Source organism: Botrytis deweyae (assembly GCF_014898535.1).
Source record: "Botrytis deweyae strain B1 chromosome Unknown BDEW_011, whole genome shotgun sequence".
Classification (NCBI taxonomy): Eukaryota; Fungi; Ascomycota; class Leotiomycetes; order Helotiales; family Sclerotiniaceae; genus Botrytis; species Botrytis deweyae.
In genome coordinates this window covers 22799-46453 of record NW_024066218.1, presented here as the reverse complement: position 1 = coordinate 46453, position 23655 = coordinate 22799, and the positions used below count along the sequence as shown (strand labels likewise).

Sequence of the window (23655 nt, the reverse complement as noted above, 5' to 3'; positions counted from 1 at the left end):
GCGAAACAAAAGGAATATGTTTTATATTCACTTTATTACTATTCAATCCATTTTGGAGAAATTATTCTTATTGAGAATCAAATAGATGCTCTTCTCACAACTCTCACAATCAAGCTTGAGACTGGCGAATCACGTTATTTTCCCCGTCCTTCAAATCCATGCTGCGCCATGTATTTTCTTCATTTCTTTCCACGCTCGAAACAACCCTTTTTGCGCATCTCTCAAACTTTCCATTCTTGATTCCCAACTCCACCATCCAATCCTTTCATATCATCTCTTCCTTCCTCAGATCAAACAATATTGTCGTAATGAGGGGTCGTCCAACTTGAGACCATGTTGCACAAAGCGTGTAGGTTGCTCAAACAGATGATGTATCGGAAATTTTCGCGCTCATTTATCAAATCATTTTAAGTTGAGATGAATTCACGAGACGGATTTGATTGCCCTTTCATCTGTTGCACTCATTTTCTCTGTAGCACCACTTGCTTCTCTTTTGAAATTCCTGGCATGAACATCAATATGGGAATTCAGCATGCAACCTCGTCATGTGTCATCATGCCTTCATCCATGGAGTCATGGAAAGTAGAATCTCCTCAATAGATGGGATGAACCCTCGATGTCTCACACTGTCTGATCTACCGATCGGACGGAAACAATTCGTTTCCTCTCCTTAATCTGGGGTTGTGTTCCCGAAAATATATCAAATATCACGTGATGTGTTTTACATTAATGGAGATGACGACGAGCATTGCAAATGTTTACTCGAGCTTTTACTAGTTGAATGTGGGGTACGATCTCATCTTGTACATCATATCTACTGAAATGTACAGTCATCTCGATTTCAATGCAGAAAGTAAAGCTTAACCAATCGAATTTGCCAGTCATCTTTGTGCTAAATCATAATTTCTGACAAGGGATTGTTCAGTTTTCGATCCTGTCTCTGTTGCTGACATGGAACAAGGAAATACTTCCACAAAAGTACAATGGCATTGTATTGCGCTTGTACTTGCGACTGTTCATCAAGAGTAAAACAATTTCACATCTGAACAGGACATTTTTGTTTGCATAAAAACTGCAGAGTTCCTTCAAGGTAATTCCATACTTCACTTTCAATTCATACAGCAACAACAACATCCACTCATTCAAACAACGGTAGTATTAAACTTACTTGGTTATCAAAACTTACTTAGTAACCCTAAAACTTGTCAAGATGAGTGGCAGAATTCAGAAATCCAGTCAAAAAGCCAGCGGCTTGACTTGTATTTGCGCTCTATGCGGAAAGCATCTACGAGACAAGCACTCGCTGACTCTTCATAAGAGTGCTAAACATTCAAGCCAATTCCATCCATGTACAAAGTGTGATGAGAGCTTCTCCCTGAAAACTGATCTTAACAAACACATCGAGGAGATTCATGGAGAGATCAAAAACAAGTGTGAAGAGTGTAATCGCACATACGTCAATCTTCAGGGTTACAAGAACCATGTCAAGAATTACCATGGAACCTTCCCATGTCCTCATCCTGGTTGTAACCGCAAGCTAAGTACTTTGAAGAGCCTGAACTGCCACATTGATATTCACGTTCGCGAATTCCCATGCAAAATTTGCGAAAAATCTTTCGCGAGCAATTCTGTTCTTCTTGGACACATGGATTCCACTCACGCGGAATACAGCTGTATATGTTCTGTTGAAGGTTGTAATGCCAAATTCGCCGTTCCCGCTTCTTTGAGATTACATGTTTTGCGCGTCCATGAGACCAAAGTTCATCCGGAGACTGTTTGCAAGCTATGTGGCCATGACTTCAAACGCCATACGACCAATCTAAGAAAGCACATGGAAACGGTTCACTGGTTAGATTTATTCAAGGAAAAGTTTGGAAAGCCACGGAAAGATGGAGAAGATGAAGATGTCCCTGCAAATCATCTTGCCCCCATGAAACTTAGCATAATAGGCGCCGGCTCACATTAGACAAGACGTTGACAGTCCCGCTCGCAATTTTGGTAAAAACACAATGGTAACATCTTCCAATTTTCATTTGTAATAAAGTATGAGAATACTTAGATTTCATTATTTCATTTGTTGTGGGATGCCCTAGGATTTTTCATTTCTATTCATTTCAGAAACCCCAAAAACAACACAAAACGAAACAACTCGCCTAAAAAAACGGAAACTCCTCCATAATCAATTTTCTTTTCTTTTCAATATTTCCCCCTCTCTTTCTCATGTGCTGCTATGTAATGTTCGAGTGAACTTTAATGATATAAAATCGAGTATAAATAAATTGTTAGTGCTCTCTACTTCGTACCCCAAATTTTCCTTCTTATCACGTTCCAAGCTTCCTTCTGACTCGCTTCATCATCTTCTAATACTCGTATATTACATCAAATTGAGACTGTAGTAAGATTCCACCCACTTGATGTTTGCAGCCAGGTCCGATGGGGCTGTAGTCAGTCGTGTGTGCGAATCACGCGTAGCTTTCACAAAAATTCGTGCACCGTGGATTGGAAGAACATGTCGAGCTTGGCTTCCTTTTGGTTTCGATGGGTGGGAATGGTGGGTATTATGAATTGACGTCGAGGACATCTAATCGATATAAAAATCAAAATATTCATGACTAGATCTTACGTCAAAACAGCAACAACCCGAATTCCTCTCTTACATTCTCGCTAAACCCGACTGTAGAGAGTGATGTACGCAAGTGCTTATATGTAAATACTACTGAGGTACTAGGAGGGGATGTCTTAGAGAACTTGAGGAATGTGATATTATCAGTAAGTGATGAGAGTGAAGAGTGAAGGGTGTAGGAGTGATGCGGAATATGTACTATTTGGAGCCTGGATTTGTCAGGGTTTGGGTTCTAAGAGTCTCGTTATTTGATCTGCGTATGGTATTTAGTAATTGTACCCCATGAATTGTTTGGTTGTAATCATGTATATGCTCCAAGTGGATCTCTGGGGTTCTTGACTAGTGGTGTATTGCTACTGTATGATCTCAGAGGAAGAGTGAACATTTCTTATTTTTTCTTTCTTTTGTTAAGAGGTTAGTTTTATTAAATCAAATGATACTATTCGATTTATTATAATACGATTGTCAACTCAAAGTCACAACCCTAGTAAAGATATTTTTTCCCTGTCTACTAAAAATGTAGAGCTGATATTTATATCACAAAAATCCCCCTTTCTGCAAACGATTACAATTCTGGACTTTCTTCCCTTGCCTCTTCCACTTTCTTTGGCTTGTCCGGCTTTATCCACACGATCTTACGTGAATCATGAGCCCAAGACCTTGGATCCTTCGGATCTCCCTTTCCCAAAAGTATACATCCCATCGCAATCGTCAGGGACATTGCTTTCTGCGGAAACGCCTCCGGCCAATTCGCCGGCTGTGTAAGCGCATCTGGAATACCCTTTTGATAATCACTATACCACCCTTCGCTCCAGGCAATATTTATTGCCCTCCACGGATGATTCACTCCGTCGTAAGCCATCGGCCGCATGGACGCATCTACGGGTAGTGACTCCCGTGTATTCTCATACGTCGGACGTATGTATTTGAAATCCGAGTGGTGCAAATTCGGCATGTTGAGCATCATTGGCTCGTACATCTGCCAGAGGGGCAGCAGGCTCGCGTCGGGATAATCTCTGTATTTCTCGGGCACGGTGCCGATGGAGAGCCGGATGAATTTGTGCGGGCGGTTGAACTCCCCGCGGATGGTCGGCGCAAAGTGTCGTGGATTTTGGTCGCTGCCAAAGCCGGGGATGTTTGCTGCTTGGCCGGCGGGTCGACAGGTGAATATGACGAGGAAGATGCCGTACATGTCTGCGGTGATCTGCTGGATGTCGTCGTGTCGAATCGCGCAGTAGGGAATCCCGAGGCGCTCTTTGATGTTGAGGTTGTTGTGGCCTTTGCGCTTTTCGTTCAGGCGCCGGTAGAGTATGTGTCGGGGATGTTTGGGGGTGGCGAGTACTTGTCCCAACATCATGCGGTGTTGGGATTTCACATGCGGCCAGAGTTCCCAGTTGCCGTAGATGGCCCAGGCCACTAGAGTTGTGTTAGTATCCTTGCTTATTTATTTTCATTTATTTATTTATTATTTTTTTGAGGACGAGAGAGAGAGAGAAGACAAGTAAAACATATAATTACCCGCTCTCCAATACGAATTCGACACCAGCCAAATCAAATTATGCGGACCCTGATACTGTTCATCGGCCGGATAGCTGCGCACGATATTAAACCTCGTATCCTCAATCAACGGAAACCCCTCAATGCCAATCTCGGTAAAGGGATTTAACTTTACGCCCCGCACCGTCGGGGTAAAGAGCTGATACTCCTCCAATGTCTCCTGGAGTCGCTGATCGGGAACTTCTTCGATATCCCGCGCGCGAATCACGGGCAGCGGAGGAACTTTCTGGCCGTAGAAGACGGAGAGCCATTCGAGTACGTCGAAGGGGGTGGGTTCGTTTATATTTTCGCGGCCGGCTTGCAGGGGAATGTAGTCGCTTATGTCGGCGCTGGTGATGGGGCGCTGGTATTCTTCTCGGCTGTCGAATGTGTGGTGGACGTCGTATTCTTTGGACATTTTGGAGAGGTTTGTGGATGGATGGATGAGGGGAGGGAGAGGTCGTCTGGAGGGGAATTAATCATTGTGCTTACTTGTTGTTGAGTGCTTGGAGTATGGTTGGTTTTTTGGGATAAAGCGGGCTTTGTTGCTTGGGGGATGTTGCTTGAGCATTGGCTGTTGGATAAAGGGGAGTCCAAGTCCGGAATTCATGATCTTAAGACAAAGAATACAGATAGTGAGAGCTTCGGGGATGATATTGTTTCGCGTTTGGGTCACTTATTGAGGAGGTAAAGGAGAAGGGGCTTGTGTACGGAAGATTTAGTATATGGGGTCCTATGAACATAATTCTGGGAAATATTGTAGCAAATGCTGATTTAAAAACGATTTGGAGGATTGCGATACAGTTCATTTTTGAGTCTCAATGTTGGTTGTTCGAAATCAACTAAACTTAATAATGAGATCGATACTTCATCCCCGCGACCTGAAAAGTCTAGGGGATAGGGAAGATCAGACATAGAGAGGGTGTAAAATCATTATACGCCTGAAACTAGCATGCCAGTACGAAATATTGTAAGTAGTAGTGAAAAGGTTCATAGTTTTTGATTCTTCGTCAAATATATCACTTATGGACAGCTTCCAAATTTCACGTGTCAGATAACCGGATTACTACTATACCCCTTCATCTAGTGACTCGAGATAAACATAAATAGGTACAATATTGAATACTATATAAAACAAAGTTTCTCCTTGAAAAAATCAATTATACTACAGAAAACCCATATATACTGACTCCAGCATCTCTTTGCCAAAGCACAATCCATCAATCAGTAAGTACTCTTTCAATAGAATTTCCTCCGCAAACTCCGCATTCACAACATTCAAGATATTTCTCTTCACCACCTAGGCGGTTTTTTGGGTGTTTTTCCCGTCTTGGGAGTCTTGGAAGTAGACTTCTTATCAGGATTTCCAGGAGTCTTTTGCGGCCTCCCCTTTGGCGGTTTCTTACTTGATTGTTTTGCTGTTTCGTAAATATCAATGTCGTCATCATCGGAATCAGGAATGAAACCGATGACTTTCCTTTTCTTTTTCGTTCCTCCCGGTGTGTATTGATCTCTCGGGATCAAGTTATCCGCTTCGTCAAGATCATTGTCCTCATCGTCGCTATTGAGATTGTAGACTATCTTTTTTGTAATCTTTTTGCTTTTGGGATTGTCTGGATCTTCCTTTGAGACCTTTCCCTGCTCGGTTTTCTTCCCCTGTGCCAATATTTTCGCGAGGTTTGCTGCTAATTCCTCATTTGTAGGTAATGTGACCTTCTCCGGAGGTTTTGGTTTTGCTGCGTCGGCGATCCTTTTTTCTTCTGCTTTCCTCTCCTCTTCCTTGTCCTTGGCTTCTGCTTTCACCCACCACTTGATCTCCGTAGGATCATTGAGCTCCCTTGCCAACCTCCTTTCTCTTCTCAGTCCGGTCTTGACCAACTCAATATCTAGAGCTCCTTCTGCGGTATTGATCCCAAGAACTCGAGTCATATCCATCAACGACGGACGCGGGATGACTGGCAGCGCAATGGGTGGAGGCACAATATTTCTATTTGTACCGAAAGGTCGCATCTTTGATCTTCCAGGCCTGGGGTTAACCGTCACGCCATCGGGAAAAGGAAACTGAATCTCGTTGTCCTCGGCTATCAAACTTTCATAATGATTCCGATTGATGAGGTGGAAAAACACGTGCGTCGCGTTGTAATGGCCAAAGAGATCGATCGTTTTGGGTGCCTCGTATAGTACTACAAAGAGATTGTAGATGTCGGCTGTGATGTTAAAGAGCTCGCTTGATTGCCAGGCCTGGTGGAATTATGGTTAGCAACTGCACTATCACATCGGTCAGTATATATGTACGAGCAGTAACTTACATGTGGAGTGTTCAATCGATGCCACATATTCATTTCGCCTTCGGCGTTCCCAAAAGAATTTAAATGCCAATAGAAGTCATATCGCGGATGTGCAGGATGCGTGAGCACGTAACGAAAAAACCACAAGTGACAATACTTCGTATAGTGCCAATACAGAGTAGTTCCATACAAAGCCATTGAGACTGAGATTGTCAGCATGAGATTCTATCGACACCCGATCACAAGAATATATCCTAAACTCACCTGAACCGAAAAAACAATCTCCACTCGCGGGTATTCTACTCGGATAAAAGATGACACCATCCATGAATGGTATTTCGACGTGCAAATTTTTGTTTATAGGCACTCGTCCAGGCATTGGTCTGACGATCGGGGGCTCGTACATGTCATCCGGAATACTGTCTCTTACTGCCTCATTTGCATCCTTGCGTAGATTATGCTTCCATTTATATTCCCAGTCTCCAGGGCCCGGCCATTTTTTGCGCAATTCTTCAGTATGTGGATCTTTCGGTCTGGGCGCGCGAGCTGCTTGTGGAGATAGAGGCATAATTTCCGGTCTGGGGGCTGGAGGAGGAACTTTCTTCGCCAATTCTGCCTCTTTTTGGGCTTTACGTGCCTCCCTCCTTTGCCTCTTCCTTGCTTCTTCAACCTCGAACCGTTCAAGAGTGTGTTTATTCGCAGGAAGCTCGGGAAATGCAGGGGGTCGCGGAGGAAGGAGTGGCCATGCGCTCTTTAAATGTTCTTGCGGGATCCATTGTAGGGGCTCGGTCGTACGGATCGTTGTATAACGTGGTAGATTTTGTTGCTTCAGGGTGTGGGGCGTATATTGAGCCCATTTGAGGGGTTGAGTCCGCTCGGGTCTTTGGTATATGGGCCTGGCGACGTTGATGTTGGGATCACGTCGAAGGACGCGAGCGAGTTGTTCTTCGTTCATCGTGTTGCAATTGAGAGATGTATGTACGAGATCAAACTTATGGATTCCGAAAAGATTACCACTTCTTTTTAGATGCGTTGGAATTTTTCGAATCCGCCATCAATATTGTGGTGGCCGTGTATATTAAATATTATACTAGGTTCTCCTAAGGTGTGATAAAGAACTGTCCTTTCCTTGCCCAAAATTCATTTGACGTTTTGGGATGCTGAATGAAAAGGCAATCCAGGAGAGATAAAGACATCCTTACCGGAATAAGGTGAGGACACAAAGAAAGAATATCCTCTTGTTCTAAGACCTTTGTATAATGGACTGGTTGGAAAGGCTTTCCTGAGGATTGAAGTATTGATAATACTGGCAGATATCAAATTGCGATGCTAATTTTCATCCTAGATCCGAAAAAGGGGTATTCGTGATTTGCCGACATCACTTATCGAGTGTATAACTTCAACGCTATGAATAGTAATGATGTTTGCCACATGAAATCTTGAGAAGATCGAAATTTTCAATCATCCTAGAATTAATAGGAAACAAATCATTTCATCTGTCGTTTGTATAATTAGACACCTAAATTCCATGCCTCGGAAAGCCTATTTACCTTTTCACTTATTTCATGCCATAGACCTAAAAATGAAAACAGATGTGGTGTAAAATCGACTCCAAGCTGTCATCTATTGATATTTAATACAAGCTCTGACTTGAAGAAAGCTTTCCTTAAATGAAGAGGCTGTTTATGGGAGATATTCATTCCAAATCGGAAGTGTCTCTCATCTTTTCCACCTTTCCCCATACCCAGCGTTTCTTGAGCCACAGTACTCGAAAGAGATTCAACAACTATCCTTCAAATTCTAGCCGGCTGCTGAGATGATTGAATGTCAACCCTTTCATAGCATCTTAATATGAAATGAGGCCCGGTGCTTTGAATACATAGACAACAGAAAGCTTCCTCCAGACAAGCCCATCATTCATTTTAGACGGCGATCACGATATAATTCGAAGCGGCGACTTTACTGAATACATACCACGCAGCTCAACATCCACATGAACTACCATCACACCTTAATTTCACATTGTACTAAAGTTCACAAATTACGATTCCACAATACAATCTCCAAACACATTTCCATATATATCCACAAAAACTGTGCTTCCTCAGCCAATCCCCAGCCATCCCAGTAAACGACTCCACATGAAAATGATTCCCAACCCCACAATTTCCTCCAAACTCAAAAATACAATAAAATCCCCATGAACAGGAGGATGCAAACATTTCTGATGAAGAAAAGGAAAGAATGAACTGCCGGCCACCAAAAAGTTAAACGATTTCGACGTCGGCATGATTCGAACATGCGCCCCCGAAAGGAATTGATTTCTAGTCAATCACGTTAACCACTCCGTCACGACGCCTTATTGATGGTGATCCACTGGTTATATTTATTTATATTCAGCCGGTTTTTCCCCGAGCTCTTGTTATCTGTCGGAAAGAGAGCATCGCGATTCTCATTGGCTGAGGTAAAAGTATGGTGTGTCTATGTATGGGACATCGAAATCAATCGATCAACATTGAAACATAAGTACGTACAGAATAGAAAACCAATTTCTGAAACAAAATGAAAATTCTATCAGATGCACTTTCAAATTGAGGACTCTTGATTACAATATATATCACAGATTGAAAAATAGAGGGAAAAAAGTTCTTCATCTCGAGATTTACTTTGCAAAGTTAACATGCAGTACGTCCTGTCAAACTGAGGAGGAACGTTACTGGCGGATAGCCATTCAAGAATGCAATTAAGATATCAATATTACGATGCTTGTTTGATAAATCTGTGAGAATAGTAAATTGTGTGCATTCAGCTCTGCATATTGGTCAGTATCTGCTTCAGTTCAAGTAGTTCTGTAACCGAATTGACGGATGACATATAGATACAAATAATAAAAAGGAACATTCCAATAATAATACTGATATATGCACTCTGCTCCATCATCATACAGCGTGCGCCACGCAAATTATCAACTGTCTTGATAACATGTTGACAACAAGTCTATAGCATATCGACAGCCACTCCCTCGATGAAATCCAATAAGAAGGCCTTCAACGCCTCCTACGAATATGTGACAGATCGAGACAACAAAGATCGAATGTTACGAATGAGAGTCTCACGCACGGAGGAAGTGGTGAAGTCCAAGGCACGCATGTATTCTCGGAAACGAGAGGGCCAGATGCATTAGCTACCCAGCTAAGGAAGGAGACCGCCACAACCCCGGAATAAAAGATGTAGCCATTGCTTGCAAATATGAGGATACTGTAGGTATATCAATATACGCGAGCACATTCGCAGGAACATCTGCAAAAAGTATGTTTTTGATTTCGGTGCCGAAACCATGATTTTAGCGACAGGGGATGCCGTCGGGGCCGTTCTCCTGAAAGGGGTGTTACTTCTCTGTTTTCGATATTGAGCAAATAAAGAAGGTGCTGTTGGCGGTAGTGGTAGGAGACCGTTGATGTTGCAGTCAATTTATAATCAATTCAACTTCAATCGAATTGTCCATTTCGAAAGCCACCTATATCATCGACGCCCACTGCACCGGTTAGCCATCCCCACATTGATGATCAAGCCAGATCTACCTGAAGCGATCGAATCCGATATCAGACCAACCATGATATCAAGATTGACTGAATGATAGTCTATCGAGAATCTGCATTAGATAGTCATATGATGAAAACCCGACCGGTCGAAGTCTTTCCAGGGTCAATGCTTATATCTGAAATTCTGTAACTTCTATTAGTGATTCTGTAATGGCCATTTGACGACCAATAAGAAAAGTGCCATTGGCGCCAACTGCAAACCCTCATTTTCGGTGGGGATGTATATCTTGCTGAAGAAAAGACGGATGAAGCTAACGCTGAACCGGAAGACCCTTGAGAGACTACGCACGCAGCCAGATCAGGACATGGGAATTTCCAGAACATCACCGCCATCCAGACTCTGGAACACGCAACATACGCCGAGGAATGTACTTGAGGTAGGACTACTTCTCCAAAACATCCACTTTTCTACTCTAAAAAGGGCTTCAGTGACGCACTCAAACCCTTCGAGATTAAAGGAATTCAGAGCACGGTCGAGCAGGCAATAGGCTCCTCTGGAAAGTAATCAGTGCTTCTACTGAGTGACGAGGTTGAGGCGGTTAATTACGATCTACAGTTGTGTATATGATGAAGTGATGCCCAATAATTGACAGAGTTGGACCAGGTCTTAGAGTTCATCTTCTCTACGCTGAACAATTAACCTTGCCTTTGAGGAGTTGAAAAAAATTGTAAAAACACCCATAAGATCCTTTGAAATATAGAATCTGAGGGGTTTCATTGGGTATAACTTTGCCTTCAATTAATTATGGTTTGTATCGGAAACACTAGGGGAAACCGCATCGGAGCAGTGGCTCAGGAAGACTAGAAGGGCCCACCTGCCAACGGAACGATTCATCGATATTGATGATCTGTTTTAACGAATTTGATTGAGTTCATAGTCGTCCTCCGAAAGAGAAAAATTCTGCTAAAATATCGCTCAAAGTAAGTTTAGTCATTCTATGGGCCGGTACGCTGCGTGTGCGTGTGCGTTCCGCTGGCAGGTGCGTTCTAACTGGACCCTTCTAAGTACTCTGAGGATATTAAGTTCTAGAGACTAGGGACCTGGAAGAAAGGATTGTTGATCCGGCCAATAGGCGGGGGTTTGAGTCGTGTATACCGTGAGCGGTTCGTAGTCCGTGATGAACTCTCTGCACCTTATCGTCTTTCAATCTCGGGACCGAGAGCCCCCATATCACGCGTCCTTGTGGGGTATCTAATAATTCTCATATACTACCCTCCCCGCCTCCCTCCTTCTGACTAATGAGTATAACACCGTGGATCTTTGAATGGTAGCCGCAAATGATTAGCCACAAAAATTGAGAACCCACGGTTTTGTATATTCCTTTAGGAAGGAGAAGACTCAGGGGAGTGGTATACCTAGATATAATTGTGTACCGATTCTCAAATTGTCGAAAATCCGGTGGGGACGGGGCCCAAGCCGTCTCCACATATCTGAGCGCACAGGATTGAGTGCCGACGCTTTTTCCGGCACCGAGCTAGATGTGCATGATAGGGATATGGAAATTAGGTACCCGTTTTGGATTCAAGAGAAGATAAATATCGACCATGTGAAGAAGGTAGCCAGATACAACGAAGAATTGACACTCTTTTCCCGTCTTGATCAACGTTCTTTTCCATTGCATCTCTCTTCCGCTCCCTCGAAGTCATTGCAAACATGAAAATCGCTGACATCACAGCCCTAGCCATGCTGCCCTCCACTGGCTTGGCAGCTTGCGGCACCGCTTACTCGGGCAGTCAGGTCGATGGTACACTACTCCGTGCTATCGTGCTTGATTTGGGCACCGACGCCGCCAACGTCACTGCAACTCAATACGACCAGTACTTTGAGCAAGGGAGCGCTCTCGAGGGTGTCAAGGCCCTTATCGCCGCCGGTCAGTTTTATGTCAACCTGTGGGCTATCCCAGGAACCGAGGCCATCTTTCAGAACGCCAGCCAGTGCGTGAGCGACGGCTACCTGATCAATCAAGTGCCTTGGTTGTATTACAACACTACAACCGCGAGTTGGTGGGGTGGTTATGAGGCTGAGACCGAGGCCGATAGCTACGACGCCGCCGCCCTTTCCCTCGTCACAAACATTGTTGCAGGTCTCGAGGTGCGCTTCTGGGATACCAACGGTGATGGCTACACTGACCTCATCGATGCCGATTACCTCGAGGGGGTCACCATCGACACCATTACGCAAAACGCCAATGGCACCTATTCGGTCTACCGCGGTAATATCGACGTCGTTAACAAGACTCCCTATGAAGGTACTATTTTCGACGCCGACCATTTCGACGGCAGTGGGACGCCTATCCCAGCCGCCAACTTCGACACTAGTATCAAGTCGGGCGACGTCGCTCTCTTCTGGTACGGCCCAAATGGCTGGGCCATGAAGCGCGCCCAGGAGATCCTCGGCATCTTCATCGACGGCGCTGACCACACCGATTACGATGTCGGCGGCGTCGTCTACGAAGATGCTATGCGTTTCTCCCGCGACAACCTACCTATCTCCAACCGACCTGGTGAATTCACCGACGCCCAGAAATTCTTCGGATTGACCAACGACACGGCCGCGGGTCTTAACGTTAGCCTCTGGCTCGTGCCCGTCACCAATGCCTCGGACTTTGGAGGTCCCGTTGGTATGACGAGTGCCGGCAACTCAGGCGCGTTCCTTACCCGGGCCATTGCCCAGGCTCAAGCCCAGCTAGCCAATGCGACTATCAGTACCGACGGCTCAGACGTTTCCTCTACCAAGCAATGGGTCACCCAAGACGTCTATACCCAGCTTGATGATGCCATCACACGTGCCAACTCGGCGCTTTCTTCTGCTAACAGCTCGGCCGTCCTACTTGACTACCAGACATACCTATTATACCTGAACCTGTATGGCGGTGCTGACGATATTGGCGCCGTATTTGCCGGCTTCAACTACACTGGTTTTGAGAGCGAGGAGCAGTTCGGTTCGGCTTAATTGCTTCATGCCTGCACCGTTGTTTTTGTTTCTCTCTGGCTCTCAAAGGACAGAAGTAGGAATGGTTCTCTAAATGTATATATCCGTACATAATATAAAAATGTTTTTAGCACGTTTAACCCTATTTCTTTAAAATAATTGCGCACTATAGTGAGCTATTTGTAACCTACCAGTATACGCTGTCGAATTGAAGGTGGCCATATTGACATATCTTCATAATGCGGCTGGCAAGAGAGTGTTATATTATTCGGATCTCGACAGTGTACTTTCGTAGGCAAAACCTGTGACTTCTCCGGAATTCACTGTTTGCTTTCTCTTTTTGTGTACTAGGTATCTTCGACTATCAAACGGTTCAAGTGAACGAGGGAAAAAGACACGTTCACGTTGCTAAAGTACGCGCGTAATGTCCCTCACGTGACAATCACTCCACGATTTTGAACCTGCACTCCGACAATCTCTCGCCATTCATCGACCCCATTACTATGCCGTAATCCTGCTGAAGGATATGGATTAAAAACATAAATTTAAAACCCTTAGGGGTACTGTAGCACCGTAGATGAAATCTAGCAGTCTTGATTGCAAATATTGTTCCCTATATTCGACAATTTTCAGACGGTCAAACCAGACTAGGTCACCATATTTGTCCAAGTTAGCTCGATGTGAGCCATCATCACCACTGGGCGAAAAAGCACAATCGATCATAGAGTGAGAAAGTCACAGGAAAATAGCACAAGAAGTTTCCAATAAAGTCTGGTGAGTAATAGGTATGATATTAGGATCTCCGCGTATAACACCTCATCCTTATCAACACTATTGAGATCAACTACCCAGTGCATCTACCATCCCATTCATTCCTGCTGTACACACCATCAAACCCATAACTCATTAAAAAGCCCTGATAAAAGGATCACCTAAGCACCAAGCTATCCTCCCAATCCCTAGACCGGTAAGCTACCCATGCTATGGCCCACGCAGACCTCAATAACCATAATGCACCCGAACAAGTTACAAAAATCAGACCTCAGGCCCATCTATCAATGCCTGTGCAGAAACTGAAACTAAAAATCAAAGGCTAGCTATCCTTCTCTGTGTATCAAAAACTCCAGAGTAAGCTGCCTGCCGGTATCCTATGCTTGTGTGCGCGCCAAATGCCAGATGTAAAGAAGGAAAAAACAACAAAAAACTCCCGAGAGCCTGTGGCTCAATGCAAGGTGTGCTGTACGAGAATACAATGCTGGAGCAACCATAACAATCAACTAGAGATCATGATCTTCCAAACTCATGCCGGGATTCGAGATTAGATAAGTTCAAATCCATCATCCTCAAGCGGTTCTGATTTATGAGTTTTAGCCTTCGAGTCTTCACGAGTACGAGAAAGAGCCTTGGATCTGGGACTCTTTCTGCCTCTTTGTCTTTGAAGAACTGTCTCTCCTTCTGCATCCAAAACCTCATATTCACCCCTAACGATCTTCTCGGTTTGTTCATTGACCCATCTCTGCTCCGCAAGGTCTACCAACCCACCCAAGTCCACTCTGTTGCTTGGTGTGTCTGTTCTATCAAAAGAGTAAAGAACACCTTCGTCACCAGTATTCATGATTGCGGTAGCGATAGATGGAGATGTATTATTGTAATGTGTTGGAAGAAGATCGAGTAGAGATCTGGAGAGAGGATGGGAGGTCTTATCTGCAGCCTCAACATGGGCATCGATCTTGCGGGCGATACGGGAAGAGGATGTAAGACCATGGTTGTAAGATGGTGACCCAGATGGTTTTGAAGGAGCATTGGAACTGTTACGGTAATGTCGGTCGGAGCTGCTACTGAAGGAACGTGGGATTAGTCTGGGGTCCTCATATTTTGTATGGATAGGATAGCAAACATACACTTGACTCCATAACTTTTGAGGTCTAATCTTCTCCTTTCCCTTAGCAGATGCATCGCCATCAGTCAAACTTATGAAAGTCTTGTTCGCGCCAGCTTGTGGGCGAACCCCCATAACCCATTTCTGGGAGTGATCCTTATCACGTTTGAAGGCTTGGGCCTCAGAGCGAATGTCTCGGTGTTGAATAGGAGAGGTTGGAGTGTTGGATGTAATGGCAGACATGCTGTACGTCTTTCTTGTTCTTGGTTGATGGATTTGTATGGCGCAAAGTTGTAAGATTGGAATACTTATGGAGCGACGTTTCTTGTAATAAGAGATGAGGCTAAGGTAGAGAAGAACGTGGCGGTATACCTTTCTTTGTGTTGGTTTATTCCTTAAAATAGATATAGGAGTGTCTTCCTTTCCGTTCCGTTCACGTACTTATCGGATTGTCCCGTAGGGAATTGTATTGTATCGTTTCTACTCTTTGATTTCAAAGAATATAGCACCTTGTAGAGGATTTGTAGGATGTTCGCAGAGGCAAATTTATTAAGAGAGAAATAAAGGGTTATTAAAGAATAAAGTAGAAGGTTCGTGAATAAGATGATTCAGACTTTGGCCGGATGACTGTAACGAGTAGTTGCGGCACGGGGAGATAGAGTCACACGTTCCAAGATCAGAAACTGCAAATCAGAACACAATCAAGTGGTGAATAGCAGTAAGGCTGTATGTATGTGATGTTGTAACTTGGATTATTAGTCCTTTGAATCAAAATACAAAGGTTTCGTTGAGTGAAAGGAGAATGTGCTCGGTGAGTGAGTCAGATGAGGGTGAGGCTGATATCCGATGTTGATATCCGGATAAGAAAGATAAAGAAGGAATCTGGACGAAGGCTTGATTATGGATTAGGTAGAAGTCGTAAATGGAAATCTGAATGGTGATACTGCAATTGAAAATGTAAAGGGATTTGTATAGCTATTGATATTTGATAGTTCTTTGAATGATGAATGAAGGAGAAGGAGGGAGAGCGAGGAAGAGAAGGAAGATATATGGGACATGTTTCATTGCTTATCAATGGCTTCCACCTCGTTCACTTGCCTGAACATCATGTACCCGCCAGCATTGCTCCAGCCTCCCGCCACGTTCAATAACAAACAAACAAACAAACCACGCAAACAAGGCACAATCCCATCTCTTCCTTCTCATTGATCCAATGAACCCCAGGTAGATGAGTGTATGGCGTATGACCTAGATTGCCCTCGGCCATCACCGGACCTGGAGTAATATGGGGAAATGTACTCGGTCTTGGTAAAATACATACAACATACAATATACAGTACTAAGCCTTCTCCTCTCCTCTCCTTTCCTCTCTTCGTCTCTCTTCTCTGCTCTCCTCTGCTCTCTCCTGCTCTCTCCTGCTCTCTCCTGCTCTCTCCTGCTCTCTCCTGCTCTCTCCTGCTCTCTCCTGCTCTCTCCTGCTCTCTCCTGCTCTCTCCTGCTCTCTCCTGCTCTCTCCTGCTCTCTCCTGCTCTCTCCTGCTCTCCTCTGCTCTCATTTGATTGCTCGTTATCGAGAATAGGGGATGAAACCGGATGACACCTTGTTGGCTGAGTTGGTCAAAAGCTATGCGCGCGGGGGAGCTCGAGTTCCATCTCTTATCTCCATAAACTCATGCAATACAACATCACCAACTTCTGGAACTCTTATCGCTTTGCATAATCATGAGGGTCCGGATTCATGTGCCTGCATAATCTTCTAGATACACCTCAGCGCTTAATAGGCCAACACCCTCCATGCTTTCAATACTCCCGTGCTAATTGGTAGAGTTCGAGAAGGGTGAACACACACACAACGTGCCCAGATGGTTGAGGAACAAGGTAGCAGTGATGTTTGTATGTAATGGTGTATTATTAGATAGGTATGTCTTGTATGTCTTGTATATTTCCCTGTTCGCATCATTGATGAATCAAAGAGAGCATTACATCATGATAATTGATTCTCCCCAGGATAAACCATCCTTCCCAGCTTTCACAGCCCTACCAAACCGAGGTTCGCATCGATCTTTGATCACAGTCTAGAAATTACATTCAACAAGTATATTCGTAGAGGCGGGAAGGACTTGGTTCGACTTACTTGGCCCCATGATCGAAAGATCCAATCCAATCCAATCCATCGAATGAAATTCAGATTCCGGTATAGAACTTCACAAACATAATACGAGCATAATCCTTAAACTAGGTACATAATGATGCTTTCAACTGATACTCACACGCCTCATGGCACTGAGACACATCTCCCATTTCGGTCATCTCTCGATCAAATGAAGAATGTAACACACACATGTGATACCACAACGCAAACGCTTATCTTTATCACGTGAAGCAGGACCCGAATACAAACAAATGCCAAGAAGGAACAACTATTCAACATCGAAATGGATCGGAAAGCTCCGAAAATATGTACTAACGAAGGGTAATATATACAGGTACGAAGGGGCTGTGAGAATGGAAAGAACAAGTTTGATCAACCTCCTCGGTACACGTGATCATGGATCATCACTTCCATAAATGAGTGACGTTGTCATGTTCAGATTACGTGCACGAGTCTTACTTGAAAGTGTCTACAAAGAACAAGAGACACCACCGCTTGTTGGGACATTGAGACAGTCGGATGACGTCTTGCCGCCTGTTACGGAAACATCGGTCCATGTCCACTATTCAAAGTCAGAATTTGATCTTGTGTTGATCACATCACGTGGATATCTATTTGGAGAGAGATAACTTACATCAGTGCAAGAACCGCTTCCACACTCGATAAGAATGTTGGTGGCGGTAGATTCAACGGTTCCAGTAATATTTTCGAGAATAAACTTGGAAATGGTAACGCCATTGGTTGGCTCACCGGAGGTGCCATCATAAGCTTGGTTGACTGTGATACCGTAGTCGGTGATACCGGAAAGGGTAATGCCTGAGTAAGTGACGCCAGAGACGGTTCCTGTGTCACCAGAGATGGTCTTGATACGGATACCTAGAGAGTGTTAAGAAAGGTGGTCCATTAATCTCACAATGGAGGATGACATACCATTTTGCGAATCCTTGATCTCGGAGCTTTCGAACAAGACAGTCTCAACAATGTTGTCATCTCTACCGCCGACAGATCCAATTGAAAGACCGTGGCCACCGGAACAAACACCACCCGAGAAAGTAATGCCCTGGAAGAAAATTGTTAGTCCTTGCTCAGAAAACTCAATAAAGTGTTGACTTACAGTTCCGGAGTTGATAGCAACGCAATCATCTTGATTGTACACATTAGCGCCCGTGATGGTGACGCTTGTGCTGGATCCAATGTCAAAACCATCAGTGTTAGCACCAAGATCATCAGTATCACCATCCGCTGCATTAATGGTAACTCCAGAAATTGTCAAATCGCTTGCGCCGTTAACACTCATCACTTGGACGGGTGGGTTGTAAATATAAAGGTTCTCAATCTTTGAGGAGATCAAGTTGTGTGCGTAAAAGAATTTTGGTTTGGTCTTTCCTCCGTTGGAACCTTCTCCATCCCAGTAAGCAGCTCCGCCGCCATCGAGGTAAGCACCAGTGGTTTGAGTAACGGTGATATCTGTTCCCGAAACAGAGACCAAAGGACCAGACCATTCTTCATAGCCGAAGGTGGTGATACCTTCAAAGATGACCTATTGATCGGACAGTCAGTATAGTGCAAACTTCGGGCTCTTTGAGTAACAGCTTACTGTAGTTCCTTCAGTAAGACCTGTCAGATCCAAGGTCGTGCCGGACGGGACTGCAAGTGCAGATAAAACGATGGTTGAACAAGAAGTCTTAGACTTGCTTGCCGATGAAGCTCCTCCCGAGCCGGAGAAAGTGCAGGTAGTTGCTCGCTTATCAAGATCTGGAGCAGCCGTTGGAACTGGTGCTGCAGCAGGAAGAGCCGAAGCCAAAGCGGAAAACCCTCCCAGGAGGAGACAGACAGAAAGCTTAACCATTTTCAAGATGAGCCAAGAGATGAAAGCGTATTGATGAGCAGTGTGGCTTCTTGGCTTTGGAAGCGGCTACTTGGCGTTCTTATACACTTCCTTGGCACCTTGTGAGAACCCGCTTGAAGAAAGCTTGACCTTGGAACCCCCTGAACCCCCAGTCATCATTCTTAGTGCTGGAAGAATCTGTAATGTGATAATGACTTTTAATCCCAGTTTGATGCATGGGGACGGAATAATTAGATTGACACACTTGCATTCACTGTAGATGGTAGTTTGGCTCAAGGTAACATTGTCAGTTTTCTCGTTGTCAATTAGACCAATCTTTGAACAACAAGGAAAGATCTATCAAGAGCGTTATCCACAGCTGACCAGACAGACCATCAAGGTCCACTGAAGAAACGGTGGGTCCGAAAGTGCGAAAAGGTCTAGGAAGAATGAACTTAACAGAAGGAAGAAATTATTCCGGATCTAATCTCGTGAGCACTCCTGGAGACTTTAACAATATAAATTTTGGACCCTCTTTCCTGTACCACACTCAGTGAGAATATCATTGACTGGTCCATTCGAGGCCGGTAGTTAAAATTTCCCCGGATTTTATGATTACCGAACTCGGTGGGACGCGTAATAATCATCCCCTCATTTCTTGGCTAAAATATCCATGAACCTTAATATTCGATTCCCCACAATGCCAATTTCTTTAGACCTTTGCGTCCAAGATTATTCCAGATGCTATTGTGGAACCTATGCATATTGAAAAGATACAATTGAAGAAAATGTGATGATGTGTATTGTATGCAGTAGTAGTGGTGCTATTGTTAAGGCTTAGTTTGTTGTTGTTTTGCCCACTCGCAAACTCGGTGAGGAGGAAAAGCGATAAAATCCATATGGATGTTCCAACACTAGCAGGTACCAGAATCTGAGTAGAATTCACGCAGAACCCAATAGCATTCCAAAAAGGATGATAGAATGTAGATCACAAAAACAAATCAAGATACCGATTGGTGGAGTCAAAACATCTGGATAGCTGCCCTCGAGTTGCCCAACAGATTCCTCCAACCAACAATGCGGATTGAATTTTGAACAGAGAGCCACGGGACCACAGGACCACCATGGGTTTGTTTCAATACTAGAAAATCAGATATTAGACGGCAGGACATAAAAAGCCGCGAATGAAAATAAAGATAACAATTTAAAGGGTTTGACGTTGTTATTACTGTACGCGTAGACTTTAACGGGTCTTATTTCTGGCGATAGTGATTGATATGATTGCTTGTAACATCTTCGGAGAATAAGCGAGTAACTATTCATCCCAAGTTTCGGAGCATTTTAGTTCTCCAAACCAAACTTCAAACTTTATCCATGTTGTAAACGTGTATTCTAAAGTTTTCCTCCACGTCACGCTGCGCTATTTGTTAAGATGGGGGTTTGCCGGTCGGTACTACGTACATTTGTAAGTTTGCTAGCATACAAAATGCTGTCACTCGCAAAATGACCTAATTTTCATCTACCGGAGACGGAAGTAGGCTTCCGTTTGCAATTCGGTGCCGGATATCCAACCCAACTATCCAAATACCATCATCTCAAAGAATAGATAGAGCTTTGAATCCTGACGCTCTTGCAGATATCAAACGCAGCAAGACGTCGAATGCGAAATCATGATTACCGATAAAAGTTGATCCGCCTGGTACACCTTCCACATTGATTCCATATCAGATATTCAAAACGCACAAGATCCGAGACTAGACTGAACGAATTCTGTATTGGGAAGCTCAAAAGACCAATGCGTCTAAGGCAAAGCAGCGTGTTCACTGTCGATCCAACCCTCTCAAGACCCCAGGAGCTTTGAAATTAGAAGTAGCTCCCACGATCTCAGCGGGCGATTATTACCAAGTCCATATTTGACTGAACTTCTCTCACAGCTGCCGCATTACGAGGAATCTGGGGCTACAGATATTTATAGAATGGAAAGTCATTATAAGGATCTACATTTTGATACCGCAGTATGGGATGTTCTACTTATCTACATATATTATGCACCCCCACGCTGTCAATCTTTCGCCTCAATTGTAGGTCATGATTCTGCAAATATCTCAAGTAAGATAATCGCGAAATTTCAACGCCTTCTTCGACTTCCTCTCAAAATAGCATTGTATATCAGACTTCACTATGCAAATTCATCAATCGTCCCCCTCTCTACCCTCTAATAATGCAAAATTAACGCGCGGAATATACCCGTAACTCTAGACAGAATTTCAATGCATTCTGTAAATAATGGTATCATACATGCGTGATATCATTTTCTCTCACAGACTGTATGCTGCTTATTTGAAGAGTACAAAGTTCACATCTTGCAGCGCGTTACTGATCTCTTGTAGTGAACGATCGCTAGCTTGTGCGATTGATAAATCAAGAGCATTATGTTAATAAATCTCGACGATAATGGAGCACGATGGCCAAGACATATCCGTGAACTTGAGGTTGCTCGCTTGATCACCCACGCGTGAATTGTAAGAATTCATCACTTCACAGTATTTCACTTCTACCACCACCGTTTTCGCTGAACCTCTCCAAAAGGGCAACAAGACTCCCAATACTCAGTTTTAGACTATCTCCGTGCCACTCGTTCCGCCTTGGATGTAATTCCTTTCGCAAAGATTTATCTGTCTTATATTCTAGAGCCGCTGCGGGACTTCGAAGCTTTGGAGTCATATTGTTTTAGGACTCACCCAAGAAAATGATAAGTTTAAAATGTGATAAGGCGGTTAACAATACGCACATTAAAACAAATCATGGTATTATGAGACCTTAGCTCTATCATTATTTAACTAATTTAAGTTGGTAAATTGAAGAGTAGTCAGATAATCTCAAACTTCGTTGTCTTGTAATGAGGCTCTTTAGTTGTCAGATCTTAGATACAAGTTCCTAGTAGAAAAGGAAAGAAGCGATTATGGTCGATCACCTTAGCTTCAATCTAGATTGTCTTAACTTCTCAAGATCAAGTAGACATCTGCTTAGACCTAAGTCAGATCCAAGCTGTCTAGGTAGCTCACTCAAAATAAAGTCTATCTACTCTTGACATCGCCATGTCAATTATAATCCAACCTTTCATTGCACGCTTCTCATACTGTCCCTTATTTGTTCTCATAGCCTTATAAGATACGGAAAGGCCCTCAGCTTTGGATTCACTTTCATAGAATTCTTCATTATCGCACCATTTCGCCGTCGTTAGCTCTATTTGAGTTTTCATCCTTCGATAATTTTGAAATTTCTGGGTTGTTTTAATCTCCTCAACTACAACAACACGCGGTCATATGTCATTTATACAATGGAACAACACATGGGTAAATTCCCCGTTTGATACTTCAAGTTCAGTTCTCGCGAGCCTGGTTGATTCTTTCGTGAAGACAAATTGATATCACTCAACAAGACATCTACGCTCAACTTTATAAACTATGGGTACCTACTTGCCACTTCTGCATCGTTCTGCCGGCCAGGATTATTGATTGTGTTTTTCTGAAGTAATTGTCTGGGCTACGTGTTATCGAAATCCAATATTGGATGTCTTGATGATAATATCGAATATTGCATGGCGATAATGAGTGGCGGCTGCGTGCAAGAGATCGCATTCTCGATACTGGCAATAGAATATTATTCTTTCAATAAACTTTCAGTCTTCTTAGTGTAGGGATCTTGAGTGATGTTCATGAATTCCCGTCTATGAAACGACGTTAAGTTTACAGTCCCCAACACGATGTAAAGCTGCTTTCGACAAGCTTCACTGGCAACCACTTTGCTACTGGAAGTGTACATCACAACCTACTAAACACGCATCCTGAGTGGATTTGCAACTACAATCTCTCTACATTTTGCTTTCAAGATCTGGAATTTCCATAATCTTTATCGGCAACCAATTTTCTGCTAGTAGTGTACGCAACGTTACCTGCAAAGACAGAATGGAAAACAGCTAAAGCCAAACTCAGAAACACGCGAGTGATTACGACCCACGGCATCGAATCTCTTCAAGCTTTGTAAAGATGACCAATATACTGAAGACAGACTCATGGATATCGATCCCACGGATATTCCTCGCAAAGGTAGTCAAAATTTACACCTTTCCACACTCGAGTTGGCCCAAATGGTGGACCCGGAATGAAAGACAAGATGTTTAGATAAAGACTAAGGATCAAGAATATAGAAACTGTGACATCTGAGAATCTGATCCTCAAGGTAATGCATGGTCGTATTCTGTTACGTTGGTAGTCCCATATGTATCAGTCACTCATTCAAATTGCTCTATTTGATATTGATATTATATTGTAAATTCGCAAAAGCAAACAGAAATAAAAAACATTATAATTCATTGTGTAATCATGTATTTCTTAAACTAGGCTATTTTCACAATTATAGGCTTATAAAATCGATTCTAATTGGTTATAAATAATTGTTTATTCTTTTGATAATTGTATTTGTCGTTAATATTAGAATAGAGTTATTTTGATCCGTTGCTTTAGTCCAATTCAAAGGCAGTATAATTATTTTTGATCAATTGGGATTGATTTTATGAATTTGAATATATGAAAATGACCTGGCCACTTCCTACCCAGAGAGATGCATGATTATATAATGAATTACAATTTGATCTGAAGATGTTCGAATTCGATGTTGTAGGATGGCATATGTATTATAAAATGATTATATTTAAATATCTATAATGACCAGTATACTACCTTAAGGTTATACCTTAACCTCGATCAGAAAAGAAAGGAATGAAGGAAGGTACTTCTCAATCTACTTTTCTTCA

At 43.3% G+C, this 23655-nt stretch overlaps 7 protein-coding genes across 7 annotated transcripts; 2 read left to right on the top strand and 5 right to left on the bottom strand.

Annotated features, from left to right (window-relative positions):
* Positions 1-1210: 1210 nt before the first annotated feature.
* Positions 1211-1966, top strand: EAE98_005478 (uncharacterized protein; the record flags this gene model as incomplete). The annotated part of the gene is made up of 1 exon (XM_038953100.1): positions 1211-1966. The coding sequence occupies one exon, from the start codon at positions 1211-1213 to the stop codon at positions 1964-1966; it is 756 nt and encodes a 251-aa protein (XP_038810201.1).
* A 1222-nt stretch (positions 1967-3188) lies between these two features.
* Positions 3189-4577, bottom strand: EAE98_005477 (uncharacterized protein; the record flags this gene model as incomplete). Its single annotated transcript, XM_038953099.1, has 2 exons — positions 3189-4039; positions 4142-4577. The coding sequence occupies 2 exons, from the start codon at positions 4575-4577 to the stop codon at positions 3189-3191; spliced, it is 1287 nt and encodes a 428-aa protein (XP_038810200.1).
* Positions 4578-5452: 875 nt separating this feature from the next.
* On the bottom strand, positions 5453-7402 carry EAE98_005476 (uncharacterized protein; the record flags this gene model as incomplete). Its single annotated transcript, XM_038953098.1, has 3 exons — positions 5453-6400; positions 6469-6650; positions 6712-7402. The coding sequence occupies 3 exons, from the start codon at positions 7400-7402 to the stop codon at positions 5453-5455; spliced, it is 1821 nt and encodes a 606-aa protein (XP_038810199.1).
* A 4301-nt stretch (positions 7403-11703) lies between these two features.
* EAE98_005475 (uncharacterized protein) lies at positions 11704-13002 on the top strand (the record flags this gene model as incomplete). The annotated part of the gene is made up of 1 exon (XM_038953097.1): positions 11704-13002. One exon carries the CDS (start codon positions 11704-11706, stop codon positions 13000-13002), a length of 1299 nt encoding a protein of 432 aa, XP_038810198.1.
* A 702-nt stretch (positions 13003-13704) lies between these two features.
* EAE98_005474 (uncharacterized protein) lies at positions 13705-15428 on the bottom strand. Its single transcript, XM_038953096.1, has 2 exons — positions 14883-15428; positions 13705-14819 (listed from the first exon to the last, which is right to left on the bottom strand). Exons 1-2 carry the CDS (start codon positions 15101-15103, stop codon positions 14300-14302), a joined length of 741 nt encoding a protein of 246 aa, XP_038810197.1. The 5' UTR covers positions 15104-15428; the 3' UTR covers positions 13705-14299.
* A 771-nt stretch (positions 15429-16199) lies between these two features.
* Positions 16200-16415, bottom strand: EAE98_005473 (uncharacterized protein; the record flags this gene model as incomplete). Its single annotated transcript, XM_038953095.1, has 1 exon — positions 16200-16415. The coding sequence occupies one exon, from the start codon at positions 16413-16415 to the stop codon at positions 16200-16202; it is 216 nt and encodes a 71-aa protein (XP_038810196.1).
* A 1065-nt stretch (positions 16416-17480) lies between these two features.
* EAE98_005472 (uncharacterized protein) lies at positions 17481-18860 on the bottom strand (the record flags this gene model as incomplete). The annotated part of the gene is made up of 5 exons (XM_038953094.1): positions 17481-17573; positions 17646-17887; positions 17942-18071; positions 18126-18551; positions 18609-18860. The coding sequence occupies 5 exons, from the start codon at positions 18858-18860 to the stop codon at positions 17481-17483; spliced, it is 1143 nt and encodes a 380-aa protein (XP_038810195.1).
* Between the last annotated feature and the right edge of the window lie 4795 nt (positions 18861-23655).

What these genes read in the sequence shown, in the direction of transcription:
- EAE98_005474 (XM_038953096.1), bottom strand. Translation starts at nt 15,103, where the DNA reads ATGTCTGCCATTACATCCAACACTCCAACCTCTCCTATTCAACACCGA. An exon ending in CAAAAGTTATGGAGTCAAGT is followed by an intron (nt 14,820 to 14,882) that starts GTATGTTTGCTA and finishes ACGTTCCTTCAG; the next exon opens with TAGCAGCTCCGACCGACATT.